At 49.1% G+C, this 27,487-nt stretch overlaps 2 protein-coding genes across 4 annotated transcripts in view; one reads left to right on the plus strand and one right to left on the minus strand.

Moving 5' to 3' along the window:
- The first annotated feature begins 422 nt into the window (after positions 1-422).
- TRARG1 (trafficking regulator of GLUT4 (SLC2A4) 1) lies at positions 423-25,253 on the plus strand. The gene is made up of 3 exons (XM_037372971.1): positions 423-895; positions 7,800-7,932; positions 8,512-25,253. Exons 1-3 carry the CDS (start codon positions 500-502, stop codon positions 8,517-8,519), a joined length of 537 nt encoding a protein of 178 aa, XP_037228868.1. The 5' UTR covers positions 423-499; the 3' UTR covers positions 8,520-25,253.
- Positions 24,618-27,487, minus strand: part of GOSR1 (golgi SNAP receptor complex member 1) — a 31,587-nt gene continuing 28,717 nt past the window's right edge. For all 3 annotated transcript variants that reach the window (XM_037372948.1, XM_037372959.1, XM_037372941.1), the window contains one exon: positions 24,618-26,504. In XM_037372948.1, coding sequence (XP_037228845.1) covers positions 26,380-26,504 — 125 coding nt within the window. In that variant the 3' untranslated portion in view covers positions 24,618-26,379. The remainder of the gene's footprint in view (positions 26,505-27,487) is intronic.

Genomic DNA, 27,487 nt, shown 5'->3' on the forward strand with positions numbered 1-27,487 from the left:
TCGTGGGTCTGGTCTGTGTTGCATGTCCCCCACCTGCCTGGGGACAGGCTTTGAGTGGGGGGGACCCAGGGGCGGCAGGGCGATGTGTACCGGCCACCCAGCACCGAGCGCCCTCGGCACCGCCCGTGCCTCCGGGGCTGGGCTCTCCCGTGCCGCTTCAGCAGAGCCCGGGGGACCCCCGGGAAGAGCGGGGGGGTCGGTGGGGCGGGAGAGAGCCCCGGGCTGGAGGTGACAGGGGACACCCCGGCTTCCCCAGCGCATCCCTGCCAGCATCCCCGGGGGCAGCGGCCCCGCCTGCACCGCGCCGGGCGGGGGCTGAGCGCGGCCCGGGGGCGGGCGGGGGGGAACGGGGACACCCCGGGGGCGGTCCGTGGCCCCGATCCTGCCCCGGGGGCCGAGCCGGGCTGGCCCCTCCTCCGGCACGGCCTCCCGCGGGGCGGTGGGCCCCGGGCGCAGAGCGGCGGCGGCGGGGCGCTCTCGGAGCCCGCTCCGCCGGGCCATGGCGAGCAGCGGCTCCGCGCCCGGGGGCTCGGGCTCGGGCTCGGGCTCGGGCACGGCGCTGCCCACCCGCTTCCAGGAGACCGAGAAGCTGCTGGCGGCGACCGAGGGCCGGGAGGAGAAGGGCCTCCGCGGCTCCAAATCCTTCACGGCCGCCTTGCCTGGCGAGGCGGAGCGCAACGGGCACGGGCTCGCCTACAAGTCGGTGTCGGTGGGGCACCTGGAGGCGGCCCCGCTGTCGCCGTCGCGGCTCAGCCTGGGCAGAGCCTCCTCCACGGCCACCAGTACGGCGGCACCGGAGCAGGGCCGCCCGCGGGACTACCTGGTGCTCGCCATCTTCTCCTGCTTCTGCCCCGTCTGGCCCATCAACGTCGTGGCCCTCGTCTTCTCCATCATGGTGAGTGCGGGACCCGCCGTGCGCCCGGTACCCCCCGGTTCCCCCCGGTTCCTCCGGGCTCCCCCCGCCGCCGCCGCCCATCGACGGCTGGAGCGGGGCCTCCCGGAGCTGTCCGCGGTGCTGCACCGGCCGGGCGGGGGGCGCGGCGGGAGCGGGCCAGGCGGGAGCGGCCGGGGGGCGGGGGTGGCGGCCCGGGGGGGGCCCGCACAGCTGCCGCCGCGCAGCCGGGAGCGCGGGGGGCCCGGCCAGGCAGTGCCCCCCGCTCGGCTCCCCGCAAGACGCTGCGATCGGGGTCCGGGCAGCGACCGGAGCCCGAGCCCGGTGCAGCTCGCGGGGAGGTGGCGGGATGGAGATGGAGCGGGCTGCCCGGGATTTGGGGCTGGGATCCCGGTGCACCCAGGACAGGGCTCCGGGAAGCCCGGTGGCTCCGGGAAGCCTGGTCCCTGCCGCCAGGCAGCCACCCGGAGCGACTCGCCGAGCTTCCCGGGAAGGAGCTGCGAGGCGAAGCAAGGACAAGGGATCTCCCTCTGCACCTCCTAGAGCCAATCCCAGCCCTGCCGCCCTGGGGAGCCCCTGGCTGGAGCCCGGGTCCTGTTCTCGGACACTTCCAAGGGACAGGCTGCCCTGCAGCTCTTTCAGTCACCCTGAAGAAGCAATTTTCCCCATTAAACATCTCGCACACTTCGGCAAACACACCAAGACCAGAGCAGGGGAGAATTGCAGCCAGCCGGCCCCTCACCCATCTGGGGTACAGGTGGCTCAGGCAGCACAGCCCCACAAGGACATCCAGCCCCTTACCCATCACCATTCCCCACTGCTCCACAGCCCCCGGGCATCTTCCATCCTCTTGATTTGCAACAGCGGCAGATCTTCTCTTTGAAAATCAGCTCAGGGAAAGCAATGACCTGCTTACCACAAAGAAATACACTGAGGGGCACCTGCAGCCAGCACTTCCCCCAAAACCGCCAACAACTTGAAGACAGACGCTGGTGGTTGCCACAGAAAGCTCTCTAGAGAGACCAGTTTCCATTTTGAGGAGGAATCATCATTTCTGCCAGTGCCAGCTGTCATCTGCGTAGTACAGTTGTGTGGCAGAGCCTGTTTAGGCAGCATACGGGGAAGCCAGCCAGCCTTGTTTGGCTTTGCACTGCAATGAGAGGGAAAGCAGCTGGGTATTGCATATCCATGGTAATAAACAAGGTCTCTCACGGGGATTTTCCAACCACATTAGCCTTCATGCAAAATAGATTCTCACACTCTCCCTTGCAGGAGTTAGAGCCTCCAGCGGATGGAGCATCCAGGGGATGTGCCTTGGGCCAAATAAGCCCCATGGAGTAGAAGAGTAAACAGTAAAAAGAGAGCAGGAGTCAGTTAATACTGTTAGACAGCCAGGTGTGGGGGTGTATTTACTGTGTTAAACCCAAAGGGAAGCAGGACCAACAAGGCAATAAGACTATTTGGTTGCCCTATGCTTCCAAAGCCCTTGACAGCACTGCCCAGTGCCCACCCAGCCCTGGGGAAGGGGATGCCCAGCCCCAGCCCCCTCTGGCCACTGAGGCAGAAGGCACACTTGGATGAGCTTGTTCTCCAGGACAAGGTTTCTAGCACACACGGCACATTAGTAGTCAGTGTGCATCCCATGGCCCCTTCACAGTCATCCTTGCACTCCCTCTCCCATGGGATGCTTAATTTATTAATGCCCTTTCTAGTCCTGACCATGCTTATACCATCACCCCCCCTACACACACACCTGCCATCCAGGGATCCCCGCACAGCGCCAGCAGAGCAGGATGAGGAGCGATCCTTGCTCCGTGCTGTCCCCAGGGAGCCAGGAAACATCTGGCTGGGTCTCCCTGCCAGCAGGAACAGCTCCGGGGGCATCAGCTGATGTTTCACCTGCTTACACCAGGGAGGAATTTAGTTCCCAGTGACTCCCAAGGCTCCCAAGGCATAGGTCTCCCCACAGAATAAAACCCAGGAGCAGCCGATCATGGACAAATCTGAGCAGGAAGCAGGTTCTTGCAATGTCTGGTGCCTGGGGGGGGGGGGGGGAGGGGGCAGGGGGACCTTCCCACAATGTGCTGACATTCCTTTAGCTCTGCAATTGTATTTTTCTTTCCTAAGTCAATGCTTTTTGCACATGAAAGCTTTTTTCTGGGTAATAAGCAGCAACCAGAGAGAAAAGCAAATGAATGCTTTTGGGTTTAGTGTCTCATAAATCATTTTTCAAAAGCTGATCTCAGATCCCAGCAGGGCCTATGGCCAGAAGTGGAAAAAAAAAAAATCTGTTCTAGCCCCCAGTCTGTTCCTGATAATGCTGGTCTTGTGGAAACGAGTTACCTGGAGGCTCCTCCACTGACCCTTGGATGTGTTTTGTTGGCCAAGCAAGGTCCTGGCTGCACTAAGGGGTTGGGGTCCCTCCCCGAGCCAGAGAGCAGGGCTGCCGTACACAAGGGCAGCCCCCTGGGACCCGTCTCAGAGGAGGGCAGGGCAGGGCTAGGTACCACACACACACACACACACAGGCTGCATTGCTGTTCTCAGATCCCTTCCCCTTCCTATCAAAGTGCAGCCACATCGGGGGAAGAAGCAGACAGGCCACTTACCAGTGTACAGAACTCCGAGAAAATGAAGTGAAAAAGAGGGGTAAATCCAGCCAGAACCAGCATGTAGTAACATCAAGGGCAATTCTGCACAGCACTTGGTGTCCGGAGTAAGTGCTGTCATTCCCAAAAGATGGGGGAGAAGTTAAACTACCCCTACTAATTTTAAAGGGCACAGTCATCTATCCAAGTCTGATGTTGACTTGTACCTCTCTTGGAATGTTTTCTTCAACAAAATGCAAGCGTGGAGGATTAATGATTTATCCTGAGTAACTGTGGATTCTTCAACAAAATGCAAGTGTGGAGGATTAATGATTTATCCTGAGTAACTGTGGAAGGCAGCAGAGTGCATCCAAAGCCAGTTCATAAATCGGGAAAGACTGCGGGGAAGAGGAGGTGACGATTCATCTTCTCCGTCCCTGGGGCTAGCACAAAAAAGTAATTGCCTTCATTTGCAACAAGGCAACCTAGGTGATCTGTTAAGGGGAAAAAAAAACCTTCTGATCAGTAACTTAGATGGCAATTTGAAAACATGATAGATCAACAATTCTTTTGAATCACCCAGACTTACCTGGCCCCGTGGGTGCCGTGGAACAGCCTCCTCTTCCAGCCCCATTTCCAGGGTCCTTCAGATTTGCTAATACTCCACTGTAATAGGGAGTCCCCTGGCACACACACAGTGACTCTGCCCCTGTAGCCCTCAAGCCTTTTGGAGATATTCTTCATCAGCAAGTCTTGATTAATAAACAAGATGTTAATGTTTTTATGTGGAAAGCGAAACACAGGATTAGTGATACTAGAGAGCTATAATCAAACCGTTCCACGCCGATGAATAATATATGTACAGTAACAAATGCTTGCTAAACATCCCATGCCAATGCTGATGCAATTTTCATAATTGTTCAGGATAAATGAGCAGTAAACACTTCCAGAAGCTGTAGTGATAAATATACCGACTTCGTTAGCCTATATATTTTCCCTAGAAGACGGCTAAAACTGCATATTTCATTGCAATCTAACCCACACCCTGCAAAAATGTTACATGTGTTACAAAAACTGGAACTTAAAAAAAAATTAATCCCAAATGTTGGAAGCTGTCAGTGAGCAGGGCAGGGATCTTGTCAATCATGGGGCTACCGCATCCTTCCCATCTCTTGCCACCAGCCCGTGAGGCTTCATTTTGTCATTATTTCATTACAAACTCCTGTTGTGTAATGAAAAAAGAGGCTCTTGGCTGCATCCCATCGCTTGTAGATACGGTCTGTCACATGTGCTGTTGAGACCAGGACGAACCGGGTTTTGCAGTCCCTCGGTGGCAGCAGTGGGGATGTTGTTACACAGGGTGACGCGCAAGCGGAGCCGGACATTCACAGCCAGGCAATGGGAGCAGTCGCATGTTTGAGGCTTTGCTGTGTTATTTACATGGTGATGCAAATCAAAAGGAGTACATGGAAACCTTCAAAGCTGCACGTTACCTACCCAAGCACTATGGAGCAGCAGCCAGCGCACAGCCTGGGCTGGAGCTGGGGACCTTTTTAGTCATGGTGCTGCCAAGAGGGTAGTGGTATTAAAGCAAAATTAATGGGAAATGGAGTAGGAACATGAAGTATTTATTTGTTTGAATGCTCAGTGATGTTTCACGGTTAGTGCTGGAACTGTGCTAGGCCTCCTGACTCCTGATTTTATTATTTTTTAAAAAAATTTGACAGGGGACCCTTTCCAGCGCAGTTATTTCTGAGATACACATTTTTTTGAAAGGGAAGTAGGATCGTTTTAGTATACCTCTACCTTTAAGTCTTTTTCACTAGCATATTTCTTGTTTAACTTGGAGTTTCCCCACTTTTAGCAGCCGTGCTTCAAAGGGGGGAGCCAGCACACAGCATAGAGCTATGGGGAGCTGCCAGCCCCACAGCCTGCCCCACATCTCCCTCTTCTCCTGGGACCCAGTTTGGCAAAGGCAGCATGGCTGGAGATGATGGGGCAGGGGGAGAAGCCTTTAACCCATGTAAAAACATTAAATGCTTAAAAGCATCTCTAAAGAAAGAGGAAGCGCTTCAAGGCAGTTAAAGCATCTACAAAACCCTGTTCCCAGTGAAGCCGAGGGGGGGGGTGTTGCCTGACTCCTCCACTCGATCAAGGTGGCAGACCTGTGCCCTGGGCTTCCTCCTCCCCCCAGCCTACCCTATTTCTCTTTCCCCCCACTCCAAGCCTTCCCAACCAAGTGAAAATGTTACCAATGGAATTTAAAACCCCTTATCCAATTTCCCTCCACTCCAAACCCCCTTCCCAATGGGTTTCATGGGAGGCAGAAGGACGCTGCATGAATTTGGGAAGGCTTTTCGGTCTGGAGAGCCGTGCCAGTCACAGCCCGTCTGCCTCTTCCTGAGCAGGGAGCTCCTGTTTGCTGATGGAGGGGCTCCAGCCTCTCCACCGCACACGCAGCAAATGCTGACGCACGGTGAGTAATTTCACTGTAATAACCTCGCCGTGGTACTGCACAGCTGCCCTTCTGCTAAGTGCTAGGTCCTCCCTCCGCCAAGTGCAGGAAGCCCAGCACGCTCGCGCCGGCAGGCTGGGGAGCACCGTGGGTTCCTCTCTCAGCAGGAATGCTTCTCCCTCCCCAGGAATTCTTACTTTCGGTATTTTTTCACTTGGGAACCAAATGATTACCCATCACAAGAACAAGAAACAAGATCAGTCCTTACTGAATCACTTCCTCGGAAAGTTTACGATGCATCTGTGTATTGTAGTTTTTCTGAGGAGCTGTGCTCGGTCTCCAGGCACCGTGTGTGTGGGCATCGGTGGAGGTTTCTGCTGCCTGGTGGGTCAGCGGTGCTGCTGAGCACAGGGCACTAAGAGAGGTGGCACTGAAGCTCAGAGGAGTCAGGCCACAGCAGCACCCTCACCACCCCGTCAGGTGCTAGGCAAGGTCTTGGTGAGCCCATGCTCATCCAGTCTTACATTTTTCCACTTTGGGTGTGAGCCCAAATCCTGCTCAACCCATCCAGTCCCTTGTGGTGGGCAGCACTGGTGGGCAGACCCTGGGGATGCTTCACTGACCCCCTCAAGATGCCTCCCAGGTCTGGATCTCTGCCGAGCAAAAACCAAACCTTCCAAGGGAACCTCCTAGCTGTGTTCTCCATTCACCCGGGGCTTCCCCTTGTTCCCAAAGACAAGGACCACCGCAATTTACCCCACCAAGAGCCTCCCGTTAAGACGCTGGTGCCCACCAACATCAGCGCCAGGCAACTCCTGTTCTAGCTTCAACTCTTGGGGATCTCTCTTCATCCCTTAATGAGTCCACACACAATAATTTCCAGGCACCTACTAGTGCCTTTCCAGTCCCATTCCTCAGCCCTGTCACAGCCAGGGAGCACTTTTTTTTAGTTACAGAGCAGAGGAAAGCTTTCACTGAGCTGCTCAAAGAAATCAATAGAGCAGCAGGGGAAATCCAATGAAACTAGAAGGTGAATAAAGAAGCTATATGGACTGTTCCTTCCCTCCCTACAGCACACACAAGAGCAGGAATTTGCTGTAGGAGAAGTACATGTGAGAACAGGGATGGTGAACACAACCCATCGATGCAGGAACCGAGGGTAATGCAGAGGCACCACAGCACATCCCATCACAAGCTGAAAGCCAGCAGTCCCTGCCCACTTTATCAAAGCCCGTTCCTCTCACGCTCACACTCAGCTCCAACAGCCAGCCATGAGGCTACATGCTGCTTGGAAATGTCACTGCTTTTTTTTTTATTATTATTTCCCAGTTTGTCGGTGATGGTTAAACTCACAATATACATGGCTTCTCAATACAGACATTTGCAGCGGGAGGCAGGGGCAGGATGCTTTTCCTGTACGTGAGCTGCAGAAGGGCAGCAGTGCCCCTGGGGGATGCGGCTCCCTAGAAGTGAGCTGCTCTGGGGGCTGAAGTCCAGAATTTCAGGGTTTTCCATGAAAGAATCAGAGAGGGGTTGCAGCTGGCTGGGGCCATGTGGTGCCTCCTGTCCCATGCCGGGACTATTTCTTAGTTACTTCAACAAAGACAGACTCGAGCCAGGCCAGCTCCTACCCAGGGCAAGCAGACAGCATCTGAGTGGGCTTCTCCAGGCACATCATGTTAGCAGGACCCCAGGCTGCGGAAGCAGTGGGCTCACCGAGGGCGTTTGTGTGCCACCCTGCGAGAGCCCAGGGTGGGAGATGTAGTGCTCGATGACGCAGCAGCTCACATTCTGGGGCTACAGCCAGAGAGGTGCCCCAGGGCTGTGGTCATTCTTAAGAGCCGCTTTCTGTGTTTCCCCACAGTCGAGGAACAGTGGGCAGCAAGGGGACATGGACGGAGCCCGGCGACTGGGACGCATGGCCAGGCTGCTCAGCATCGTCTCCATTATCCTGGGGACCATCATCATCGTGCTCTACATTTCACTTGGCATCAGAGGTAACATCTCCTTCTCTTTTCCCCAGCCTAGATAGAGCAGGAACCTCACCTGGCTCCAGCCTAGTGTACAGGACAACCCTGCCCACCCTCCACCACCCCCCTGGGGCAGGTGGTGCTCCATTCCCACCCCAACCGCAGTGGTAGGGCACTAAGCGCCTGTGTGGTCTAGGCTGCATCATCAGCTGCAGCTGCACAGCTGCACACACATGTGCAAAACACCTTGGAGCATGGGCTCCCTGCAGGAGCAACACACGCGGTTCAAACGGCCAGACTGGAAAGTCCTCCCTGCACTGTCCCGTAGTGCAGTGGTGACCACGCCAGGTCCCCCTGGCAAAGGCTGTGGTGGGTTTAGAAGAGCGTAGTGGGGTAAAAACGGAAGGGTTTCAGGACACAAACCACCCTGCCCAGAAATGCAAGCCCAAAATATTTGGGGAAGTCCCCAAACACAAACCCACCTGCCAAACCAGCGCGCAGCTTGGGCAAATGGGAACCTCAGAAACACACAAAACCCAAACCAAGAGCATAAGGGAAACATCTGTGACTACCAGAAGCTGCCCTAAGACTCTCTTTGTTTTACAGTTTCCTAGAAGACGTTTTAGCATGCAAATACCTCGAAGAGGAGGAAGACAACTTTCCTTTTGGGGTTTTTACTTTCAGCCTTGCAACAAAAAATTGTCACAGTGTAGGTGGGCAGCCCTGGACAGCCTGCTCTGGAGCGCCGTCCGAAGGAACGCATGCTTCTACTTCACCACCTCTTGGAAATGAGTTGGTACAAGTGATGGGCTAAAAAAACATCGCAAGAAGGAATGGGAAAGGACATCAGACGCCAAGCGGAGAGGAGAAGGGGGAAATCCACTACCTCATTCCCCTCCAGCAAAACTCACGGAGCGGGGAGACAACTAAAGTGCAAGAGAAGGAGAGAGTTTCAAGAACGAAGCTTATTTTAAAAGAAAATATTAAGGCAAGAACAGGACATTTTGAGGAACCCTCCTAAGAATTTTGGCACAAGTCACTGAATTTTTTGGGGGTTGTTGGTTTTTAAATCATCAGATTCTCTGTCTCTACAAAAAAACAAACAAAAAACAAACAAAAAACAAAACAAAAACAAAGCTCAAACTGCCATCAGGAGCTGAGAGCTGTTCCATGGAGGAGGAGGGAGAGCAGAGCTGCAGCAGGACCACGGCTCTGCTTCGAACAAAATGCAGCCGCAAAAGCTGGAGGATGTGGTGGGTGCTTTTGTATTTTTGATGAAAAAAAAAAAAAGAGACAATGACCATTTGCATGCCTTTGGGAATGTTCTCCATGTCTGTTCCTATGAGCTCTTTTATCACTTAGGGCAGATCTCAGAGCTGGCAGGGCAGGATGTTGCTGCATGAGAACCCCAGGCTCCTCCTCACCCCGATTCCATGGTGGGGTTTTTAATGGAAGGAAAAATAACGCTTTCTCTGTGAACCCGCCTGTTTCTCTCTCTGTGCACCCAAAGCGAGGTTAATACTCATGGCGCTGAGACAAGAGCCTGGTTGATCTGTAGCAGCGGTACCAAGGCACGGAGAGCCCATTCTACCCGCTTACACACACCTCACATCACCTTCATCACACAAAAGCTTCTGCGTGACCCAGACCCCATCGCTGTCAGTGCTCATCTCCCCAGCCCTTCTGGGCTTCAGCTTGGGGCCTGCCAGGAGATTTTCAGAGGCATGGAGAAGTTTAAGACCCCGCTTCCCTCACACGCTCTTCTGCATCTCTGAAAATCTCCAGCATCCCCAGAGCTGGCTGGGGTCAGTTCCACGAGTAGTATTATTTTTTAATGTTTTGTATTTAACATAACAAGGAAATAGACCTTGCTCCTCCTGATCAGCCTATAGGTACCCTGTGCCCCGCCACGTCTTCCACACCGCACAGCTCCCTTGGCTGTTTCCCGTGGGATCCAAATGCGACACACTCCCTTGAGCATCCGTTCAGCCCCATTCCTCCTTCCCCCTCACCCTGTCCTCACTGCGGATTGTTACTGGGGCTGGTCTTCTACCCGGCCACCCAGACTATGCAAAGTTTCATTGCCTATTATTTTATTCAGGCTTTGTAGATGACTTCTGGCCATATCTATTTGCTCCGTACTAGCTGAGCCTCTCTTTTACCAAAATTTACCCAAACTTTGCGGGCACAAGTACATGACCAAGAGTTGCACTCCAGAAATCGGGACTGCGCTGAGAACCAAGGTGATTCAGGGCACTCCTGCTCCCGACCATCAATCTCCTGAAAAAAAACAAAACCCAAACCTTAGACCAAATCTAATGCATCTGAGGGCTTGTCTACATGGAGAATCTGCTGCACACCCTAAGAATCTCCACAGCATGGAAATGGCTCGGCACTAATTTCTCCGGACCGTGTGAGTGGGCACGTGCACGCGTGGGGTCATTGTAAATCCATGCTGCAGTAACTCAGCAGTAACTAAGGTGCAAAGCCATGGGCATCACTGTGAGAATTCTTGTCACCTGTTTCATTGCTCCTCTTTAAAGTGTTTTCTTTTGCTAGACATCATTTGAAACCAGAGGGTAAGAAAGACAAAATCCCGTAGATGCTCTTAAGATTTTTCTCTACATTAAAAAGGATTCCAGGGGCTGAGTGCCATAGCACATCACTACAGCACTTTCCTGGGTTCCATTCCCATCCACCTCTTGGCCAGTGCTTTATTACAAACTATTGGCTTCAAAACTGGACCAAATTCGTGACCTTTCTTTTGCAACTCGTTTTTTATGAGCTTCAGCAAACAGGGGCCACCGAGCACTGCTGGGTGTGAGCTCCTACCCGCACCACCGCCAGCCTGCCTGCCAGCACCACAGCTCCTCATCCCCAGCTCTCCAGAAACCCTCCTGGGAGTTTCAAACTCTTATCTGACGGTTGATGAAATCCCATCAAATCCCCCAAACAATTCCTTCTTTAATGCTTGAACCTGAAAAGCTGCTTGCTGGAAAACGTGTTATTTTTTCTGGGATACACAAGGGCAGCACTGCCCGTCTGTGCATCTTCTGCCCTTTGCTCTCCAAGCTGCCAAAATTCAGCTTATGGTAAGAGCTGAGCAAGCTCCTCCTTGGGCTGGAAGAGCCGGCATTCAGGGAAAACTACCGCAAGGCATTGTAGTACTTGAGAGCGCCAAGTATTTATTAAGTAAGAATTTAAATGCTCTTTTATCATTATATAAAGCCTTTTATCTAAAGTGCTTTACCACATTTAAAGGATCAAACCCTGCCACCCCTGGGTTAGCATTACGCTGCTCTAATTGCACGGAGAGCAAAGTTACTCCGAGTCACATGCACCGTGCAGCCCCCAACAGAAACCTGGTTTTCTTTCTCCTCTTTAATAGAACCACCTATGAATACAGGTTTCCTTTGAATCTGATTTTTCCAAAGGGATCTAGGCAAACACACACTACACATCCAAATGGCCTGGGATGCCTGCAGTCATTGGAACAAGGGGGCTTTGCAAGGCTGCTCCAATGGTCCTTGCCAGCAGTGCCGGCAGTCCCAGAGCAGTAGAGGTACCAGAACGCAGGAGAAGGCAGCAGCCTCGGGCTGCTGAGGCAACTGCTCCTCATCTCACTATTAAGTATAATAAAAAACGAAGACACCTAAATTCATTTCCAAATCTTTCTGATTAGATAAAATTGTACCACGCTTTTGAATACAGCTTTGATTTTTTTTTTTTTCTTATGCTGCATTTAAATCCAGGGGAAAGCCTCTACAGTCATGCCTGACAAAATATTTTCTCTCCTTGTAACCTGGCTCTCCAGTGCTAGAAAAAGGATTTTTTTATCTGGGTTATCTGGGAAGTGGCTTCTCGCTCTTCTCTCCCAACTTCCCTGCACGTTGTGCAGCCTGATGTTTTGCAAACGTTTTGCCACTAGATCCTGGCTCTCCACATCACACACGGCTTTATCCCAGCTCAGCTGCCTGTTTGGCTTTTCCAGGTGCATTAGCTTGGATGGGGAAGGAGGACGTTGCTGAGCCCCCAACCCCTGACACACACCTCACCTGCGACTGTGTTACCAGGAGGTAAATCCCGGCAGAACTTCATCTGAGGCCACCAGCAGGCACGGTTCCTCCTCCACATCTGGGGAACAGCAGCATCCCTCGTGATTTTTCCACTGGTTTAGCATTCGCCTAAGTGCAACCACCTTTTTTCCCCATCCAGGCACATCCTCTCCTTCACTTTGTTTTTAGCACACAGGAGGGCGATCACAAAAACTATGTCATGGAACAACTTTCCCTCTCTATCCCCATGAACAAGCCCCGTTACTTATGTCACAGCTCTTTGCTACCTGCTGCAGCCTCCTCTAAGCACATGCATCAGAGTCACGTTTTCTGTGCTTGCAACTATAACAAGTCACGAAATCCTCAGGGTCTGGCCAACTTCTACCCCCCGGTGAAGGAGAGGCGAGGGATCTGAGCGGTGCAGTGGCAGCCCAGCCTTACCTGACAGCAAAGTTGAGCTGGTAGGAGGATAGCTTGCTGAAGAGATGGAGAAGGTGGGAAACGTCTCTAAATGTAAGTTGAAGTAGGAGTTACGAACGACAAGTGTGAGGTCCTGGTGGGATATAAATACCCGGTGAGCATCGCTCGGGAAAGAGCCGCCGAGCAGAGCGTGTGGCTGATGGCGCCTTCTGGCACTGGTGTCCCTGGGCTCCTCTCCCCAGGGTCTGGGGGAGCGCCGGGCTCTGCCGGGTGGCACAGCAGAGCCCTCGCTGGGTACAAGCAGCATTAGATCAAAGGCTTAAGCTGAACAAGTGAGCTGCCGCCGCCGAGCCAACCAGCTCGCTCGGTTCCACACCAGCACCTCGCAGGATGCGACCGCAGAACAGGGCTCAGGGCCACGTGCTGGGTGCTGCCCGCCCAGGTGCCTGTGGAGGAGACCGAAGGGATCTGAACACAGAGGGAGGAAAGAAAGTGAGAAAAGATGTCAGTTCAGAGTTTGCTGTGTTAACAGTGGGTTTGCTTCTTCTGGTCAGTATTTCACTCCGCTCTGATCTACCCTCCTCTCCCCATCTTTGCCAGCCCAGCGTGCTTTCCCCTCAGTATTGCCATCCCGAGAGCAACCTGCGAGTCTCACACATTCTTCCCTTCTACCCTCCGCTTTTCCTTTAATCGGGTACAGGTCTTGTTGGCAATGAAACGTCATTGCTGCACTTCACTGAAAGGGTTTTTTGAGGGGTAGGGAATGTGCTGCTCTAAGCCTCTGACTGGGGCTGCCTGCAGACCCCAGCACATACAGTGCAGTAGTTACCTTTCCAAATCCAGACTTCTCCATGTAGACAAGGGGAACGGATCCTGCCTTTTACATAAAATGAAAACTCTCTTTCCATTTGGTCTGAGTCCAGGGAGAGGCTGCAGAAATGCACCCACTGGGCTGGTCCCATGACTTTTTCTCTTTTTTCCCTCCCTCTTGATACCCCCAACCTTGCCCTATCGCTTTGTTACTTATCACAGAACCACAGCCAGGGCTGCACAGTCAAGCTGAAATAATTCCAGATTTAACGTCCTTTTTCTTTCAGTTTACATCCTTTAATTTTGGCAAAGACAGGTTTGGACTGAACACTCCCATGCTTGGACACAAGCCAAGGGTGGGGGGCGAAGCAGCCTTTTCAGAGTGGGAGTATTTGTAAAGCATTTGCTGACACCAGTAGGTAGATAAATTCAAACCTATAAATACCCGTCCAGCGTTAGAAATATCAGAAAGGGAACGTGTGCAGCAGGATTCACCAAGGCAACCCTGCCACCACTTCAGGGCAGGTGCCCTCGATAGATGGTGCCCAGGACACAATCCTCTGGGGACGTGCAGGGTCTATCCTCCCCTCGCTGCAACCACCGTCCATGCACCGGCTCCTCCTGCTTTGAAGCCAAACTGGAAGAGCCACGTTTCCCACACAGCATGAACGCATCAGGAATTGCAGCTGGGTGCTTCTCTTTGCTGATAAATGTTTCTTTTTCTGCAGGATGATTATAGTATATCTTATATACTTTCTTTGTATTTCTTGGCATGAGAAAAAAATTAAAATGTAACATGCATGGTCAAAGCTGAACTTGTTTCTTCTGTCTAAATGAGAAAAAAATATTTGAACTACTCATTTAACTACTGCTTCACACAAGGGCAGGTAGATCAGCTGGTGTTTTGGGTGCAGCGGGTTGCAAATAATACATATAAACAAAAGGCAGAAGAAAAAACAGTGCAAGTCAGAGCAGAGAAAGGTCCGACAGATCAGCTTTGTGCCGCAGAGACAAGCGGCACTGAGCCCCCCGGGAAGCACAGCTATGGCGGGGGGTCTCCAGCTGGCCATGCCATGGGAAGGAGGAGAAATCCTCCTTGCTTGCAGCACACCAGGATGGGATGGGGAGCAGTTCCTGGGAACTGCTTCTTATGGCTGGCCCTGCCGCCGCAGTTCGATACTATGGTGCACAACCAAGTGCAAGAGAACAAATTCCAAATCTGCTCAAAACCAAAAACTATCCATCAAACCCACAGATTTCAAGAATGCACAGCAACGTTTGGTCTCCGCTCAAAAAACCTAAAGGCAAGCAGCTCCTGGGAAGCCAGTCCTTTTTAAAGTTTCTTAAGCCAAGGCTTGAAAATTTTCCCAGGAGAAGTTTTTCCAACCAGACTGGAAGGCTGTTGGCCGTGTATAACACACACCTTGGGTGCCTACCAGAGTTTATTTCTGTGTAACTGCATGCCAGTCAGTCAAAGCTACTGATCCTTACTGAAGCTGAAGTGCACAACCACTTCATTCAGCTGAATCCTAACACCCTCCTCTCGCTGCGCTTCTCTGGCATCCTCCGGGAATGAATGGCAACGCAACTTCCAACTCAGCTCGGCTTGGAGAGAAGACTTGCCATATCTGAGACTAATTAGTTGTCTTACACAGCTCTCTGTAGCAATACACTCAAGCTGTCCAGACTCCACCTCAGGGTAGGACTTACTGGAGGTAACACGGTCTTGCAGCTTCCCGAGGATGACTCCTTCCCTCTCCTGGCAAGGCAGCACCCAGGAAGCATGCACACGGGAGGTGGGTGCCACCGCCAGGATCAAAAATTAAGCTTTATGGACCCAGAGCTGGTATCGAGCACAGCGCTTCCACTCGCATCCACGCCTATGATGGTAAAAAGATGTAAATTCTCTGCAATGTTGGCAGCGCTGAGCCACCGGCACTGCCGCAGCACCCGGGCGGTGCGGGGCTCCGCTCCCTGGGGGCAGCTCACCCGATGGAGCCCGCTGGGCCAGAACTCGGCAGCAAACACCGTGATGAACCAGACTGAGCTGCTTGTGGTCACATTTAGAAGACAGCTACACCTGTGTTGGCAAGGCAGCAGGGCGAACGGACTGGTCAAAAGCACCTCTGTGTTGCAAACCCAGATCCCTTGGCCTCTGACGCGACGGAGCAAAGCTTTGGTCTACCTGTTGTTTCCATAAGCAGCGTTACGATAAACACCTCTTCTCTTTTCTGGAGGATGCAAGCTGTAGGGGGTTTTGGGTGGTGAAAAATCAACAAATAGGAAACCTCTGCCAGGTACTGAAAGCCAGAAAGGATGCAGATTAAGTGTTCGTGAACTTATGGCAAACAGATCTGTTATCCTCATGTGCATCTCAGAAAACAATCAAAGGAACAGTAATTAGTTCTAGTTCTGCCGTCACCCACAACACAAAGCCCAGCCCCTGGAAGCTGGGACTTGCCTCAGTACTGGATCTGTCCCCAAGGTTTCCTCTGGCTCAGGCAGCACAGCACCAGTACCTCGCTGCCCGGGCTCCCAGTGCCACAGAGCGGCTCCGCAGCCCCAAACACACCAGCAACAAGCTCAGCCTTCGTGTTTATCCCACGGCCCTTCCCTCCCGCGGCTCTACCCACCCCTCACCTGGCTCTGCAGCTTGCCGGTGTGCTTTTAACAAAGCATATTTATTTGGTGCATCCATTCCCCGTTGCTTCTGAAACAGCAAGTTTTAGCTAGATCTGCTGGCTCTTACTCCTAAATACCCTCCCCTTGTAACAGTACTTAAATCAGTGTTCTAGATGTTCAGTTTCCCATGCTAGGGCTAGGAGATGTGCTGCTCAATCCTCTAAGAGCCACCAGCCATGAACACTTACTCACAGCCACGCAGGTCCAACCTCACACCACACTACACCTACTCCCGTCTCATGCCAAGGCTGGACCGTGTACGAAGCCCATGTTTTCCAGCAGCAGCATCCCCTTGCTGCCTCTGCTCACCCAGAAGGGCAAGAGGCATTACTGTCTGCACCAGGGCCCTGGGCATCACAGTTGAGAACGCAGGGGAGGTCCAAAGAGCCACCTTTATTTGTCCTGATGGAGAAGCAACATGTGGATGTTAAGAAAATCCAGTGTAACTTACTTTCCGCTGTTCAGCAAAGCAAAGGGGCTCATGGCTGTGTTGGTGGTACCCATGCATAACAAAAGCCTGGGACAGAGTGGTCCCGGAGAGCTTTCGAGGAACAGATGCAATTTGCATCTCAGCACATGATGTCTGAGGTTGCTTTAAGCCATCTTTGGCCCTCTTCACGTATTGCTTAAAGAATTCAGCAGGCAAGAAGGCTGAGCAAGAAAGAACAACAGTTTTGTCAAGGAGGAGGAGAATCTTACCTAAAAACATCCACACCATGGAGCGATTTCCCTTTAGTGGTGAGATTCCCCTTGGAGCATCTCCATCATTTCACCAAAGCAGCTGGGCAGATGCAAGTTTCAGACTTCCAAGACTGGAGCCGATAGCCTCACTTCTGATGTTTCGCTAAAGAGATGGGAGTGCCAAGTGCTTTGGGCTCCTGTTTTATTAATACGCTGCTCTGATGGGCTCATGTATAATAGATTTGCAAAGGAACAGCAAGAGGTTTACATCCCATTTCCATGTTGCATATGTTTTCTATTAAATGCTATAGGCTCTCTGTTCACCTCTTAATGTTTGTCTTTGCAATGTATTTGCATGAGCTTTGGGGTTTAAGTCAAGGATGAAAAGTTGGTTACCAGTTCTTCAACTGGTTTCCATCATTTTGCTCCAGACAGGAGCTACAAATTAAAAGCACACGGAACACGTTTCCATTTTCTCTCTCACTCCTAACACTGGCTGCTGTTGAAGAGCGAGCAGCTAAGGGTTTCCTCTGGTACCCTCAAAGCCATGGGCAGCATCTTGGCAAGGTGTTTGTGAGGTGCCGGAGCCAGAGCCCTGGGCTGCTGCAGCCACCGCAGCCACACAGGCAGCAGCATCGTGCAGCCGTAGTGGGGAAGCTCAGGGCTGCGGAACTGCAGCAGCAAAACCTTGTGATGAGCAGCACACGAACGTGCCCAGCTCTGGTACAGCTCATCCCGCTCCACAGAGATGCAAGGGGCTTGTAAGCCTGATGCTGGGCCAAAACCAGAACAGATTGCACCCCAAACTTCTCCCTACTTGCAGGATGGGCTCTTAGCTGTAGAGATTAAAAGATGACGTATGGTGGACATCTTCAAAATCTGAAGTAGTTCAACAAACACACTCCTGGTAGGCTCCAGTAAAAGAGCAGAGAAAAACTGAGTCTGTCTTTGCAAGGGTGCTGAAAGCCTCCGTCTTGCTATTTTCCTCCCCAGAACCAGCCTGCCCCTTTACAGACGAAGCCTTTTTTTTGCAGCACGACTCTGCACGTTGCCTCCAGTTCAAAGCTGTCACTGCTGCCCTGCAAACACAGAGCGACACAGCCAAGGCTCCCACATCTACACAGCCAGACATTTCATCAGAGCTCTAGCTGATCCCATGTGGCACAAGGTAGACGTTTCTATCACATCTCAAACTCGTGTTTTTTTTTTTTAAATCAGGAAAGACATATCCGATACAGTTCGTAGGGTGGTTCGGACTGACACAAGTGAAAAGCAGGAGAGCCTGGCTTGCACCGGTAAGCATGAATTGCACCAGCAGATTAAGGCACTGCTCTAAATGAGGACTTTTCCCTTATGGTCCTTCCTGCTGAATCCTTCAGAAGGTGAAAACTCCCATCTTGCAACATCTAGAATACCTAGAATAGAGTGATGGGGATTTCTGCATGAGCTAAGCTACCTAGTTTATTTGCTAAGAAAAACAAAAGCAAGCAAACCAAAAACCTGATGGCCCTCATTGTTTCCAGCTTAGCTGTAATGTTAGATGCTATTCTTGGTGAAGAGCTGCCGAATGCTTCTGAAGCTTGTGAAGTTGTTTGCTTTAATAGCACACAGCATGAAACAAAGCAAAGACAGGAAGTCTTCCCAGCAAAATGCCTCCTTCTGCTGAGCTCGCTGTATCTCGCTGCCTCTTGGAAATGTTTAATTATAGGCTGCAGATTCTAAAGCATTTTCTTCCCATTATTTGGTCTCAGGTCCGATTTCATCAAACCTGTATTTTATACGCCTTCCCAGCAAGGATCAATGCAAACAGATCACTCCATTGCTTGCAGGTGGGTGAAAAAAACAGAACAGCACCTGACCCACCGCACTGTAATTCCTTACTGGCCTAGGTACACAGCAAACCATAATAAAATTAAAGGAATGTTGATAAGACTTGGTATCTTTAGAGCTTTAAAGTGATGCTCTATCTTAACCTTGACTTTCGATTGCAAAATGTACAGTGGGTAGAAGCTGAAGTGCCCAACACATGAGTTAGGAGCCGTTTGGTTCCCTGCCCGGGGGATGGCTGGGCTCAGCCCCCCGCCGAGCTCCCAGCCCAGCACTCGCCTCCAAAGGGCTCCAGCAGCACCACGCTGGCAAAAGGGACTCAGCTGCTGAGTTAAGGAATATCTTTTTCTGAGGAAGCGTGGGAGAAGTTCATTCCCCCGAGATGTAGCTGTGCCTGCGGTTAGAGCTGAGGAGGCTGGTGATGGTGCAGGATGGCCAAGGTCCACCCCTCTGCCACGGCAAAGGGTATGGTCACGCTCTGCTGGCAAAGTCACAGCTGCCTCCAGCAGCCTCGGATTTCCCAAGGACAGATTTATGTACCCCAAAAGATGAAAAAGATCTGACTACCAAAATCCCCACAGGAGCATCCCTCCTTTCCCCACCCAGAGGCACCGGGCACAACTCAAGCTGACGTCTCCCTGAAGTATTACAAGAATTATCATCCCTCAAAATGTTTGTCCTTTTTTTTTTTAAAAAAAAAAAAAACAAAAACAACCACCCTTCATCTAAGCCAGAGCACAGGCTTGAAAGTTATTTACATTTCCTGAAATGTATGGAAACAGAGGAAGGGCTGGCCAGCAGATCCCTCGGTCCTGCTGTAAGGTACAGACAGAACCTGATGGTGCAGATGCCCCCTGACCACGAAGACCCACGTGTTCCGAGGGCGGACGTACCCCAGGACCGGTCGCTGCTGCAGGCTGAGCACCCCCTGCCTCCTCCTTCCTAAGCTGTATTTCTTTACATAAGCAGTGCCTGCTTTTATAGACCTGACTCACATATCTCCCCACCTCAGGAATATTGTAAAGTAAATTTAGCACTGGTGATACACGCCTGACCTAGAGGGAACTCCATTTATAGTGCAGCAGGGAAATATCCACATCCACCCCCCCTCGGCGCTTGGCCTCTCCACCCGGGTATTTCTCTCGCAGCGAGGGGCTGAGAAGCCCAAGTGTCAGTTCAGCCTCTCCCTGCACTGGGAAGTAGGGAAAGCACACAGGGTCTCCCGCTTGCTCCGCACCGTGACGCAGGTACCCACCAGACTCCAGCGCTGGCAAGACCCTTGCACGGTCCAGCTACTTTTTAATGTAATAAATGTTCATTTGCATGTTAATAGCGGAGCCTGCCAGGGACACCTGATCAGCATTTTCACAGCTACTCGTGATTTCTTTTTACACTTGCAATATTCCTTAGCATCCTGCAGTCTTAAGAAAAGGTTCCCTTAAAAATCCAACATTCCGGCAGGATTTCACCCTGAAAGAAGCCAGCTCAGCACAGGTCTGAAGTCAGAGGGCTCTGTAGGTGACATGCCCAGGCACACGTGCCACCAAACATCTTAAGAAAAGTTCCCACCATACGGCTAGCAGCTCAACGGGACTTTACAACCTGCAGCAAGGAGCTTCTCACCCTTCTCAGTGCACCTTTAGAAAGACAAAAGATGAAGAATACTGTCCCCACTCCCAAGAACATTGCATCAGGCAGGTGGGTATGGGCAAGGACGGTAAGAGAACAAACAAAACAATGTCTGAAGGGACTAAAGCCTACCTGTTCACAGGATTTGTGGAAGAGCATGCTGTGCTCATGCACCAAAGTGGTTATCAGTGAATTTGCAGCCAGAGCTCTAGGTGTGGCTTTGATCGATAAGCTTCAAGTCACCCTAGGACAGCCTCTCTGGACTTCAAAGTAAGGATAGATGATTTTCTTTTTTTTTAAAAAAAGAAAAAAATTAAAATTATGAGACCAAAAATAAATTCATGTGTTTGAAACGTCTAGTTGAAGCCAAACACCCAGGAAAAAAGGGAGGAGAATCTGACAGGCAGTGCAGTGCGCAGACAAAGAAAGGTAAAACGACGTAAGATGTAAGACCTGAACAGACACGATTGCAGAAGACCTCTCAAAATCACACCACCGGCTGCCAGAGGATTCACAGGGTGTGAAAGACAACGGGAAAATAATCCTCAATGAGAGAATGGCAAATGCTGTTTCAAAGGCAGAGGGGCTTTGATTACGGGCAGACTTCTCCGGCTTTACTAGCGGCGCTAGCAAAACTGGGTTAGCAAAGCCTCAGGGTCCCATTAAGAACAAAGAGCAAGGAGGGCTGCAACGCCAGGGGAAGATTAAGCGAGGGATGAGCGGCAGCACACACGTTTGTAACGGTCTCAAACAGCTTGCAGAGAAGGGGGAAGATGAAGGCAGCAGCAGGCTCCGAGTGTTTAATGAGCACCGCGCAGACGCTAAGGCACAAGCTCTTACACAGTGCTTTTCCACCCGAAGACCCCCACTTCAGAGAGCGGGCTGGCATGCAGAAAATGTGAACAGCTACTGTAAACCTAGAGATTTTCTATTAACACAGTCAACCCCCAAGTTCACACAGCAGTACACCTCCCTCGTTCAGTGAAACGGAGGAAACAAAGACACTCCTGTCTCTCCATATGAAGGTCTAATGGAGCGCTCAGCCCCCTTTCAGCAGGAAATCTGCTCGTGGAATTGCACCAGGACCGAAGGAGCAGAGCACGGCTCATCCATAATGCACGAACACCCACTGTGCCCGAGCCAGTCAGGAAGGACAGCAGTTTTCAATATGAACAAGAGTGTTCTGGGAGGCGGACGGTTAAAAATATATATCTTACGCCTGTGCCACTATAAATTATTGACTGTACAGGGAGTTGGAGAAAAGGATTCAGCTCCATTAATAATTTATTTTCTAATCCAAATGAAGATGGAATTTTATGCACCACTTATTACCAGCGCCACAACTGGAAAAACTAACTGCACTTCCCACTGTCTGAAACCAGAATCGCCTTTCCATTTTCAAAAGTTTTTGAAGTTTCTCCTCCAGCTTGAAACATACAGTCAAAGCCTTCCCTTGAGAAAGCATATGGTCATTCCTGAATATTTAGTAGGCACATTAAGGACACAGAAGTCTCTCTACTCTAAAGCAGCATTACTGGCACAGCATGACAGCTCTGAAACGAAGAGAACCACCGCTCTTCACTCCAAGCCTTACGCAGATAAACCAGGATCACGCTGCCAGGCAGATTTTCTTGTTTGAGAAAACAAACTCCAGCAGCACTGAAAGATTTAGCACCAACTGCAAAACCACCAGGTAGAGATGGGTCCTTCAGGCACGATGCCACCTGGTTTGAGCATCTGAGGATGGAGGTGCTCCAGACCACAGTGGTGCTAGAAAATTACAGGATACAACAGAACTTTGGAGTTTTACAATTGCTTGTACCGTGTTCAAAGTATCAGCTTATTTTTGGTGCTTGCGCTGTGATTGGAGAAGTGGGGGGGACAAAAAGCTACCAAACTAGTGAGAACTGTATTAAAAAACAAGGGAGCCTGAGAAGGCTCTTCAAATCAGCATCAGTTTTAGTGTGCATTTGGGAATTAAATGTTTTATACTATGGATACATAGAAAACTTTTTAAAGCTTACCTCCAAGGAAAACCATCCTTCTTCCACCTGTCAAAGAACAGCAAGAAAAAAGCCATGACTGTATTCAGACCCTTCCAATGCAGATGCTTGAGGCAGAAGGGGAGAAGGAACACACCCTGCCAAACCAAGCATTTTGGGTCAGGAAATGCTCCATCACATCTGATGCCTGGCACAAAAATGGAGAAGACACTAATTCGTACGTTCAGTGGCGACCCCAAACTGGAGAGATGAACCTTCTCTGCCATCTTCCCTGAAGTTTAGGTAGGTAAAGAATCAAGCACCTTGCTTAGAATTCTAATTTATTATTAAATTACATATCAAAGCTTTTTCAATACATACAGAGAATGCACAATAGGTGAGAACAAAAATAATTACAGTTACAATAAAATAAGTTTCAAGAAGCTATATGAAAAGCAAAAAAATCAGAAAGTGCAATCAGAAAGTTGTTTACAAGGGTCTGGACTGGAATATTTTGTGAGAAAGGGTTTTGGTTGTTTTTTTCTTGAGTATTTATTTAGACTGCTTCCCTCCCTCAGTGGTAGACAGACCAACAGCAACTTACATATTCAGAACTGAAAGCATCACCACCGGGCTCAAATATCCAGGTGACAGGAGAAACACACGGCACCAACAGGACTTGCAAATGTCAGCTAGAATATGGCTCAGTTTTGTGTCAGCGTGCCTTTCGTCGTAGTCTCCTGCACTGCACACTGCTCAACGGGACCACTGCTCTGAAGGGCTCCACAATCCCACACTATTATAAAGAGTTTTGGAATTATTTTCGCCTTCAGAAGTGATAGAGTTGTTACCTCTCCTTCCTGTTTCAAATAAAAGCTTTTTTTTGGGGGGGAAAAAACGTCAAAATAGGAAAAGGTTATGCATCAAGTGATCTTGGGAAACAAGCTGCTACGTTTGGGGTGCTAAAATAGTCCCGACTGAGTTACACCATCAGAAGGGGGAACCAGACTTTGCTCCCCACGCAGCAGTTTTGGGGAACACGGCCTCTCAGAGGGCACAGCCCTGGGGGACAAGCCGTTGAGAATTTATCTGAAACTTTCACATCACCTAAAAACCTACTTTTGCTTTTTTGTTTTCAACATTCGGTGAGGAACTGACTGTTTCTTCTCACAGTAATCATAAGAATGTTCCAAGGAGTTCTAAAACTACATATGAAAAATTCTAGTTGATTATTCAGTGTAATGAATCCAGAGGAATTTCTACACTTGGACATGCAAAAGTTCCTGAAATCAGTATTGGTTAAGAAGAAAATGTGCCTTCCCAGGAAGGGCAAACTCTCGTATTACCAGAAGCACCACACTGCTTGGTCCCAGAGACACCCAGGACAGCAAAGCCCTGCCTCCACCCTTGCTCCGGCACACTCCCACGGAGCGCCGGGAACAGCTCACGAGTGATCAACAGGCAATACCAGGTGTTGCCCGAATGCCATTCCCCTGCCCTAGCAACCAGTGCTCCAAGATCAGATAAACGTGTACAAAAAAATAGCCTAAAGAGCGAGGATAAAAATATTTGCATCCATGTGAAGCGTGGCATCAACAGTTATCAATCCAATCCCTTATGTTCTAACGCCTGGCCAAGAGGTTGTTGGACAGGTTTAAAGTAGGTGCTTGTGTACTAGCAAGAATAAAGTAGAAATTTAAAGAGCGTGTGTGTGGGAAATGTGGCCTGTATTCTCATTTCAACGGCTTCGCAATAATTATCTTAGCACAATTCTATTTGGTTGTGTTACGAAACTGAAACTTTGCCAGGAATTGCAGAAATGAGAATTCTTTAACCACATTTTTTTTCCCCTAGAGGAACCACACAGAATGAAAATCACAGAGAACATATTTAGCAAAAGGAGACACACAAACCTATATTTTGGGATTCGAGATTGAATACTACAATCCACTGTTTTCGTTTTACAGCCCATTGCTCCAGCTACAGGTCCACGTTATTAGAGGCACTCAGGATTCCCCTTGGCGAGACGCAAGCGCACCGCTTGGGAGAGCAAAGCAGAACACCTGCTCGCATTGCTAGAGGACCACAAGATGATGATGAAGGGGAAACTACAAGGTTAATTAAATGTATTTTTCAACACAAAACTCTGTCTCAAAACCAACACAAACAAAAAGCGTGGAGGGGTTGCCAATACTGAAACCATTTCCAATAAAGCTTTATCAAGAGATAATTCAGCATATTTCCGTTATTTTATACTAAAATATATCAGTTCCTCCATAACATTTCCATAACATGAAAAAATCAATTATGTTTACATATTTATTATAATCTACATATTTTTCATAGCAGCTTTTTCACACAATAAGATTAAATATATGCACCAAATAATCCATTAAGTCCAGTAAAAAGACTTGTTATAAGATTAAATAAATGAATTTATTTACGATACTGCAGATCTTATATTGTCAACCATATAGCAATCAAATCCTACAAATCCTAAACAGAAGCACGACTGCTGATCAGGGTCCCTTAGGGTGGTGGAGGAATCAAAGAAAAAGCATCGAGGAGAAGAGGTTTGATCTCCCTACACACAGATTCATTAATAAACCTCCTTTACCCATCAAGGTTTTGCATAAACCCCTTTAATAAAGACTTCATTTCAAACCAGGAACATTCCCAAATCAACCAAATAATCACCCTTTATTTAAAATACAAGCCCCATGGTTTTACACATATTAATTCCCAATGCTTTTCTAATCCCAGCGACAAGATGACCGTAGAAGTCTTTGTCGACTTTTTAGCACAAAGTTATTAGTCTGCAAATAAGCCTTCAAATCCATACAAACATTTTAGGCGCAACAGTGTGGTTTTGCACACTACACAGGCACAAGTCTCTACTCCCTCCAACAGATACTTCACAGACACTATAAAAAGCAGTAAAAAATTGCGTCCATCCCGCTAAACTCTGTTTCAGAAGAGAACCTGGAGACTCTTTGACATTTGTGGGCAATGGCATACATGACATCTGTTAGGAGCACTGTAAATCGACTGTGAAAAAGAGTTAATCAAGTTCTTAGAAAGATATTTCAGTGCCTCAGTCTGAATTTATTGGGTTATGATAAGACAGATGGAAAAGAGCTGTTGAAAGAGTGGAAAAATCTATAATTTGTGAATCTGCAATATCAAAGCCATTCCTGACATCAGCTTTGTTTAGAGACGCAAACGCAACAGGATTCGTGTTGCATGTCTGGACAAAAAAAAATAAAATAAATCTTTCCCCCAGACAAGGGTAAATAATACTTGTTTCGCTATTCATACATTCAAATCTTTACTATGAGGAGTTACGTCCGAAAGTTTTGCACACAGATACAGTTGTCTCAGGTATAACCACCGTAATTTTCATTTCCAATTGACAGTTTAGATTATATCCTACTCAGAGTGTAAAAATATTAATGCTATTAGAATAACTTTATCTAAATTACAATATAGACGTTTCAAACTGCTTATCAAGTCTTTATAAAGACCTTGACGATGCCAGCCAAAATCAAAGTATTTACACCCAAAAGAGTACTTTTAGGTGAACTCATGTTTGGTCACTTTTCAGATGACTGAACACTATAGTAAACAGCTGCTAGGACACTGCTCCCTTTTTACAAAGGGGGACTTGTTAGTCCCTTTAAAGCCACAAGAAACCTTACAGATCTGCCTCAGTGGGTAGTTTATTCATATTCTGTGCAAATAGTGAACTTGAACAACCCTCTTTTTTTTCTCTTTTTTTTTTTTTTTTTTTTTTTACTTCGAGGAATTTATGTGAAGCACAGTTTTCACAGCACAAATTATGCAGAAATAACTAGTATCTCAACCATGAGTTAAAAAGAATTACAGAACATGTATTTAGTAGTAAAGCAACCTGGCTTAAAGCTGCAATATTCTTCTCACAGGGTGAAAGTGTTCAGTACTGTGCTTGGCCTACAGGAGAAACAGGCTTCCTGCCGAGTTTCCACCCCTAGGCAAGCGTAACAGTCTTTTTCCACTTACCAACCAACACCAGACCTCCCCAGCACTGCTGAGTACAGAAACTGTTCTACCAGTTCTGGTAAGCATCCCATATTTACTTACCTTGCAGTGAGAAAGGGAATTAAAGACAAACCAATCCCACAAAAATTTAACTGAAGGAAGATGTATGGCAGGGAAGGAGAAAGACTGCAGCTTCAACCCAAAACCAGTGTCGCAGTCTACCGTCATAAGCTCCAGGCATCATGCTGACACTCCCAGCCAGGAGGAGCAGGCTGTTTGAAGTCTGTCGCTTCCCCCACTCACTTTGCCTTGACTGGGGGAGGGGAGGGATGGTGGCGATGAGTTTGGCAGAGTCCATGGGGGAACAACCATCAATGAAAAGCATATAGCAGCAGTAAGATGGTACAGATGCCAATAACGCCACCCAAGATGAGGGAATCTCGTCGTTTCCGAAGGTTGATCCTTTGAATCAGGCTGTTCACTGCTGGAAACCGATCTTTAAGGAGTCTGAGTCAAGGTCATGTCAGCAAACAGGATCTTCACTAACCAGCCCCAAAGTCTGTATGTGGAAATCCCAATAGTGCAAGAAATGTACAAGCACTCCCAAGGTGGAGAAAGCAGATGCAGTAAAAAACCACCTGACTGATCGTTAGCAGAATTACAACCGTACTTCACTAATCATAGACAATCAGAGCAAAGAGAGAACAGAAAAGCTTAGTTCGCATTTACATGGAATTCATCACCTGATCACCTAAACTACCAGTACTTGATATGCTTTAATCTCCAATATGCGAGGCTTACTTATAATATTTTTGTTTAAATGAGAATGAACAAAAAATAAATGGGGCAGTTATATAAAACATCTGTGGAATTTATTTAATGGAATTCTGTTACTGGCAAAGGCATTTGACTGAGAAAATCTTGCACGTTGTGTGACTACGCACTCTTCAAGTATAGCACATAAAGAAGAACAACTACTGTAAAATCATAAAGATGTAAATCTACCTTTTAATGTACAAATTACAACTGCCAACAAGATAATAAGTTTCAGAGCTTCATGTCTTTGGAACCAAGAATCTTTTAAGGCCAAAGCTTATTGAATTTCTTTTTGTTCTTGCCAGTTGCTAAGAACTCTAATGAAATTTATGGGTTACCAAGATCCATCTCTTCAGGATGAAATCTGTCTAATCAAATGATGCTAGTGTTGTTCGTTGGGCCCTTATGACAGAAAGGAAGGAATAAGTGGGAAAACGACAAACATGCATGACTTGACAACCTGGCACATTCTTTAGCTACAAGCACAGAATATGAAGAGAAACCAACAGGTCAAAATCTTAATGTCTATGGGACTGTGACAGACAAGAGGATACTCAGGTCATGAATACCCTTAGCTGTAAAGCATAATAAGCAGCAATGTGTGCCAAGCTTTAGCTCTGGACAGCCTTGAAAGCAAAAAGTAAAATGAAATTATACTTTTAT

The sequence above is a fragment of the Falco rusticolus genome, chromosome 1 (genome assembly GCF_015220075.1).
Source record: "Falco rusticolus isolate bFalRus1 chromosome 1, bFalRus1.pri, whole genome shotgun sequence".
Taxonomy (NCBI): Eukaryota; Metazoa; Chordata; class Aves; order Falconiformes; family Falconidae; genus Falco; species Falco rusticolus.

Bases quoted from the DNA above. Each gene is read 5' to 3' on its own strand.
- TRARG1 (XM_037372971.1), top strand. From the start codon at position 500: ATGGCGAGCAGCGGCTCCGCGCCCGGGGGCTCGGGCTCGGGCTCGGGC. The intron at 896-7,799 runs GTGAGTGCGGGA...GTTTCCCCACAG, and splicing joins CCCTCGTCTTCTCCATCATG to TCGAGGAACAGTGGGCAGCA.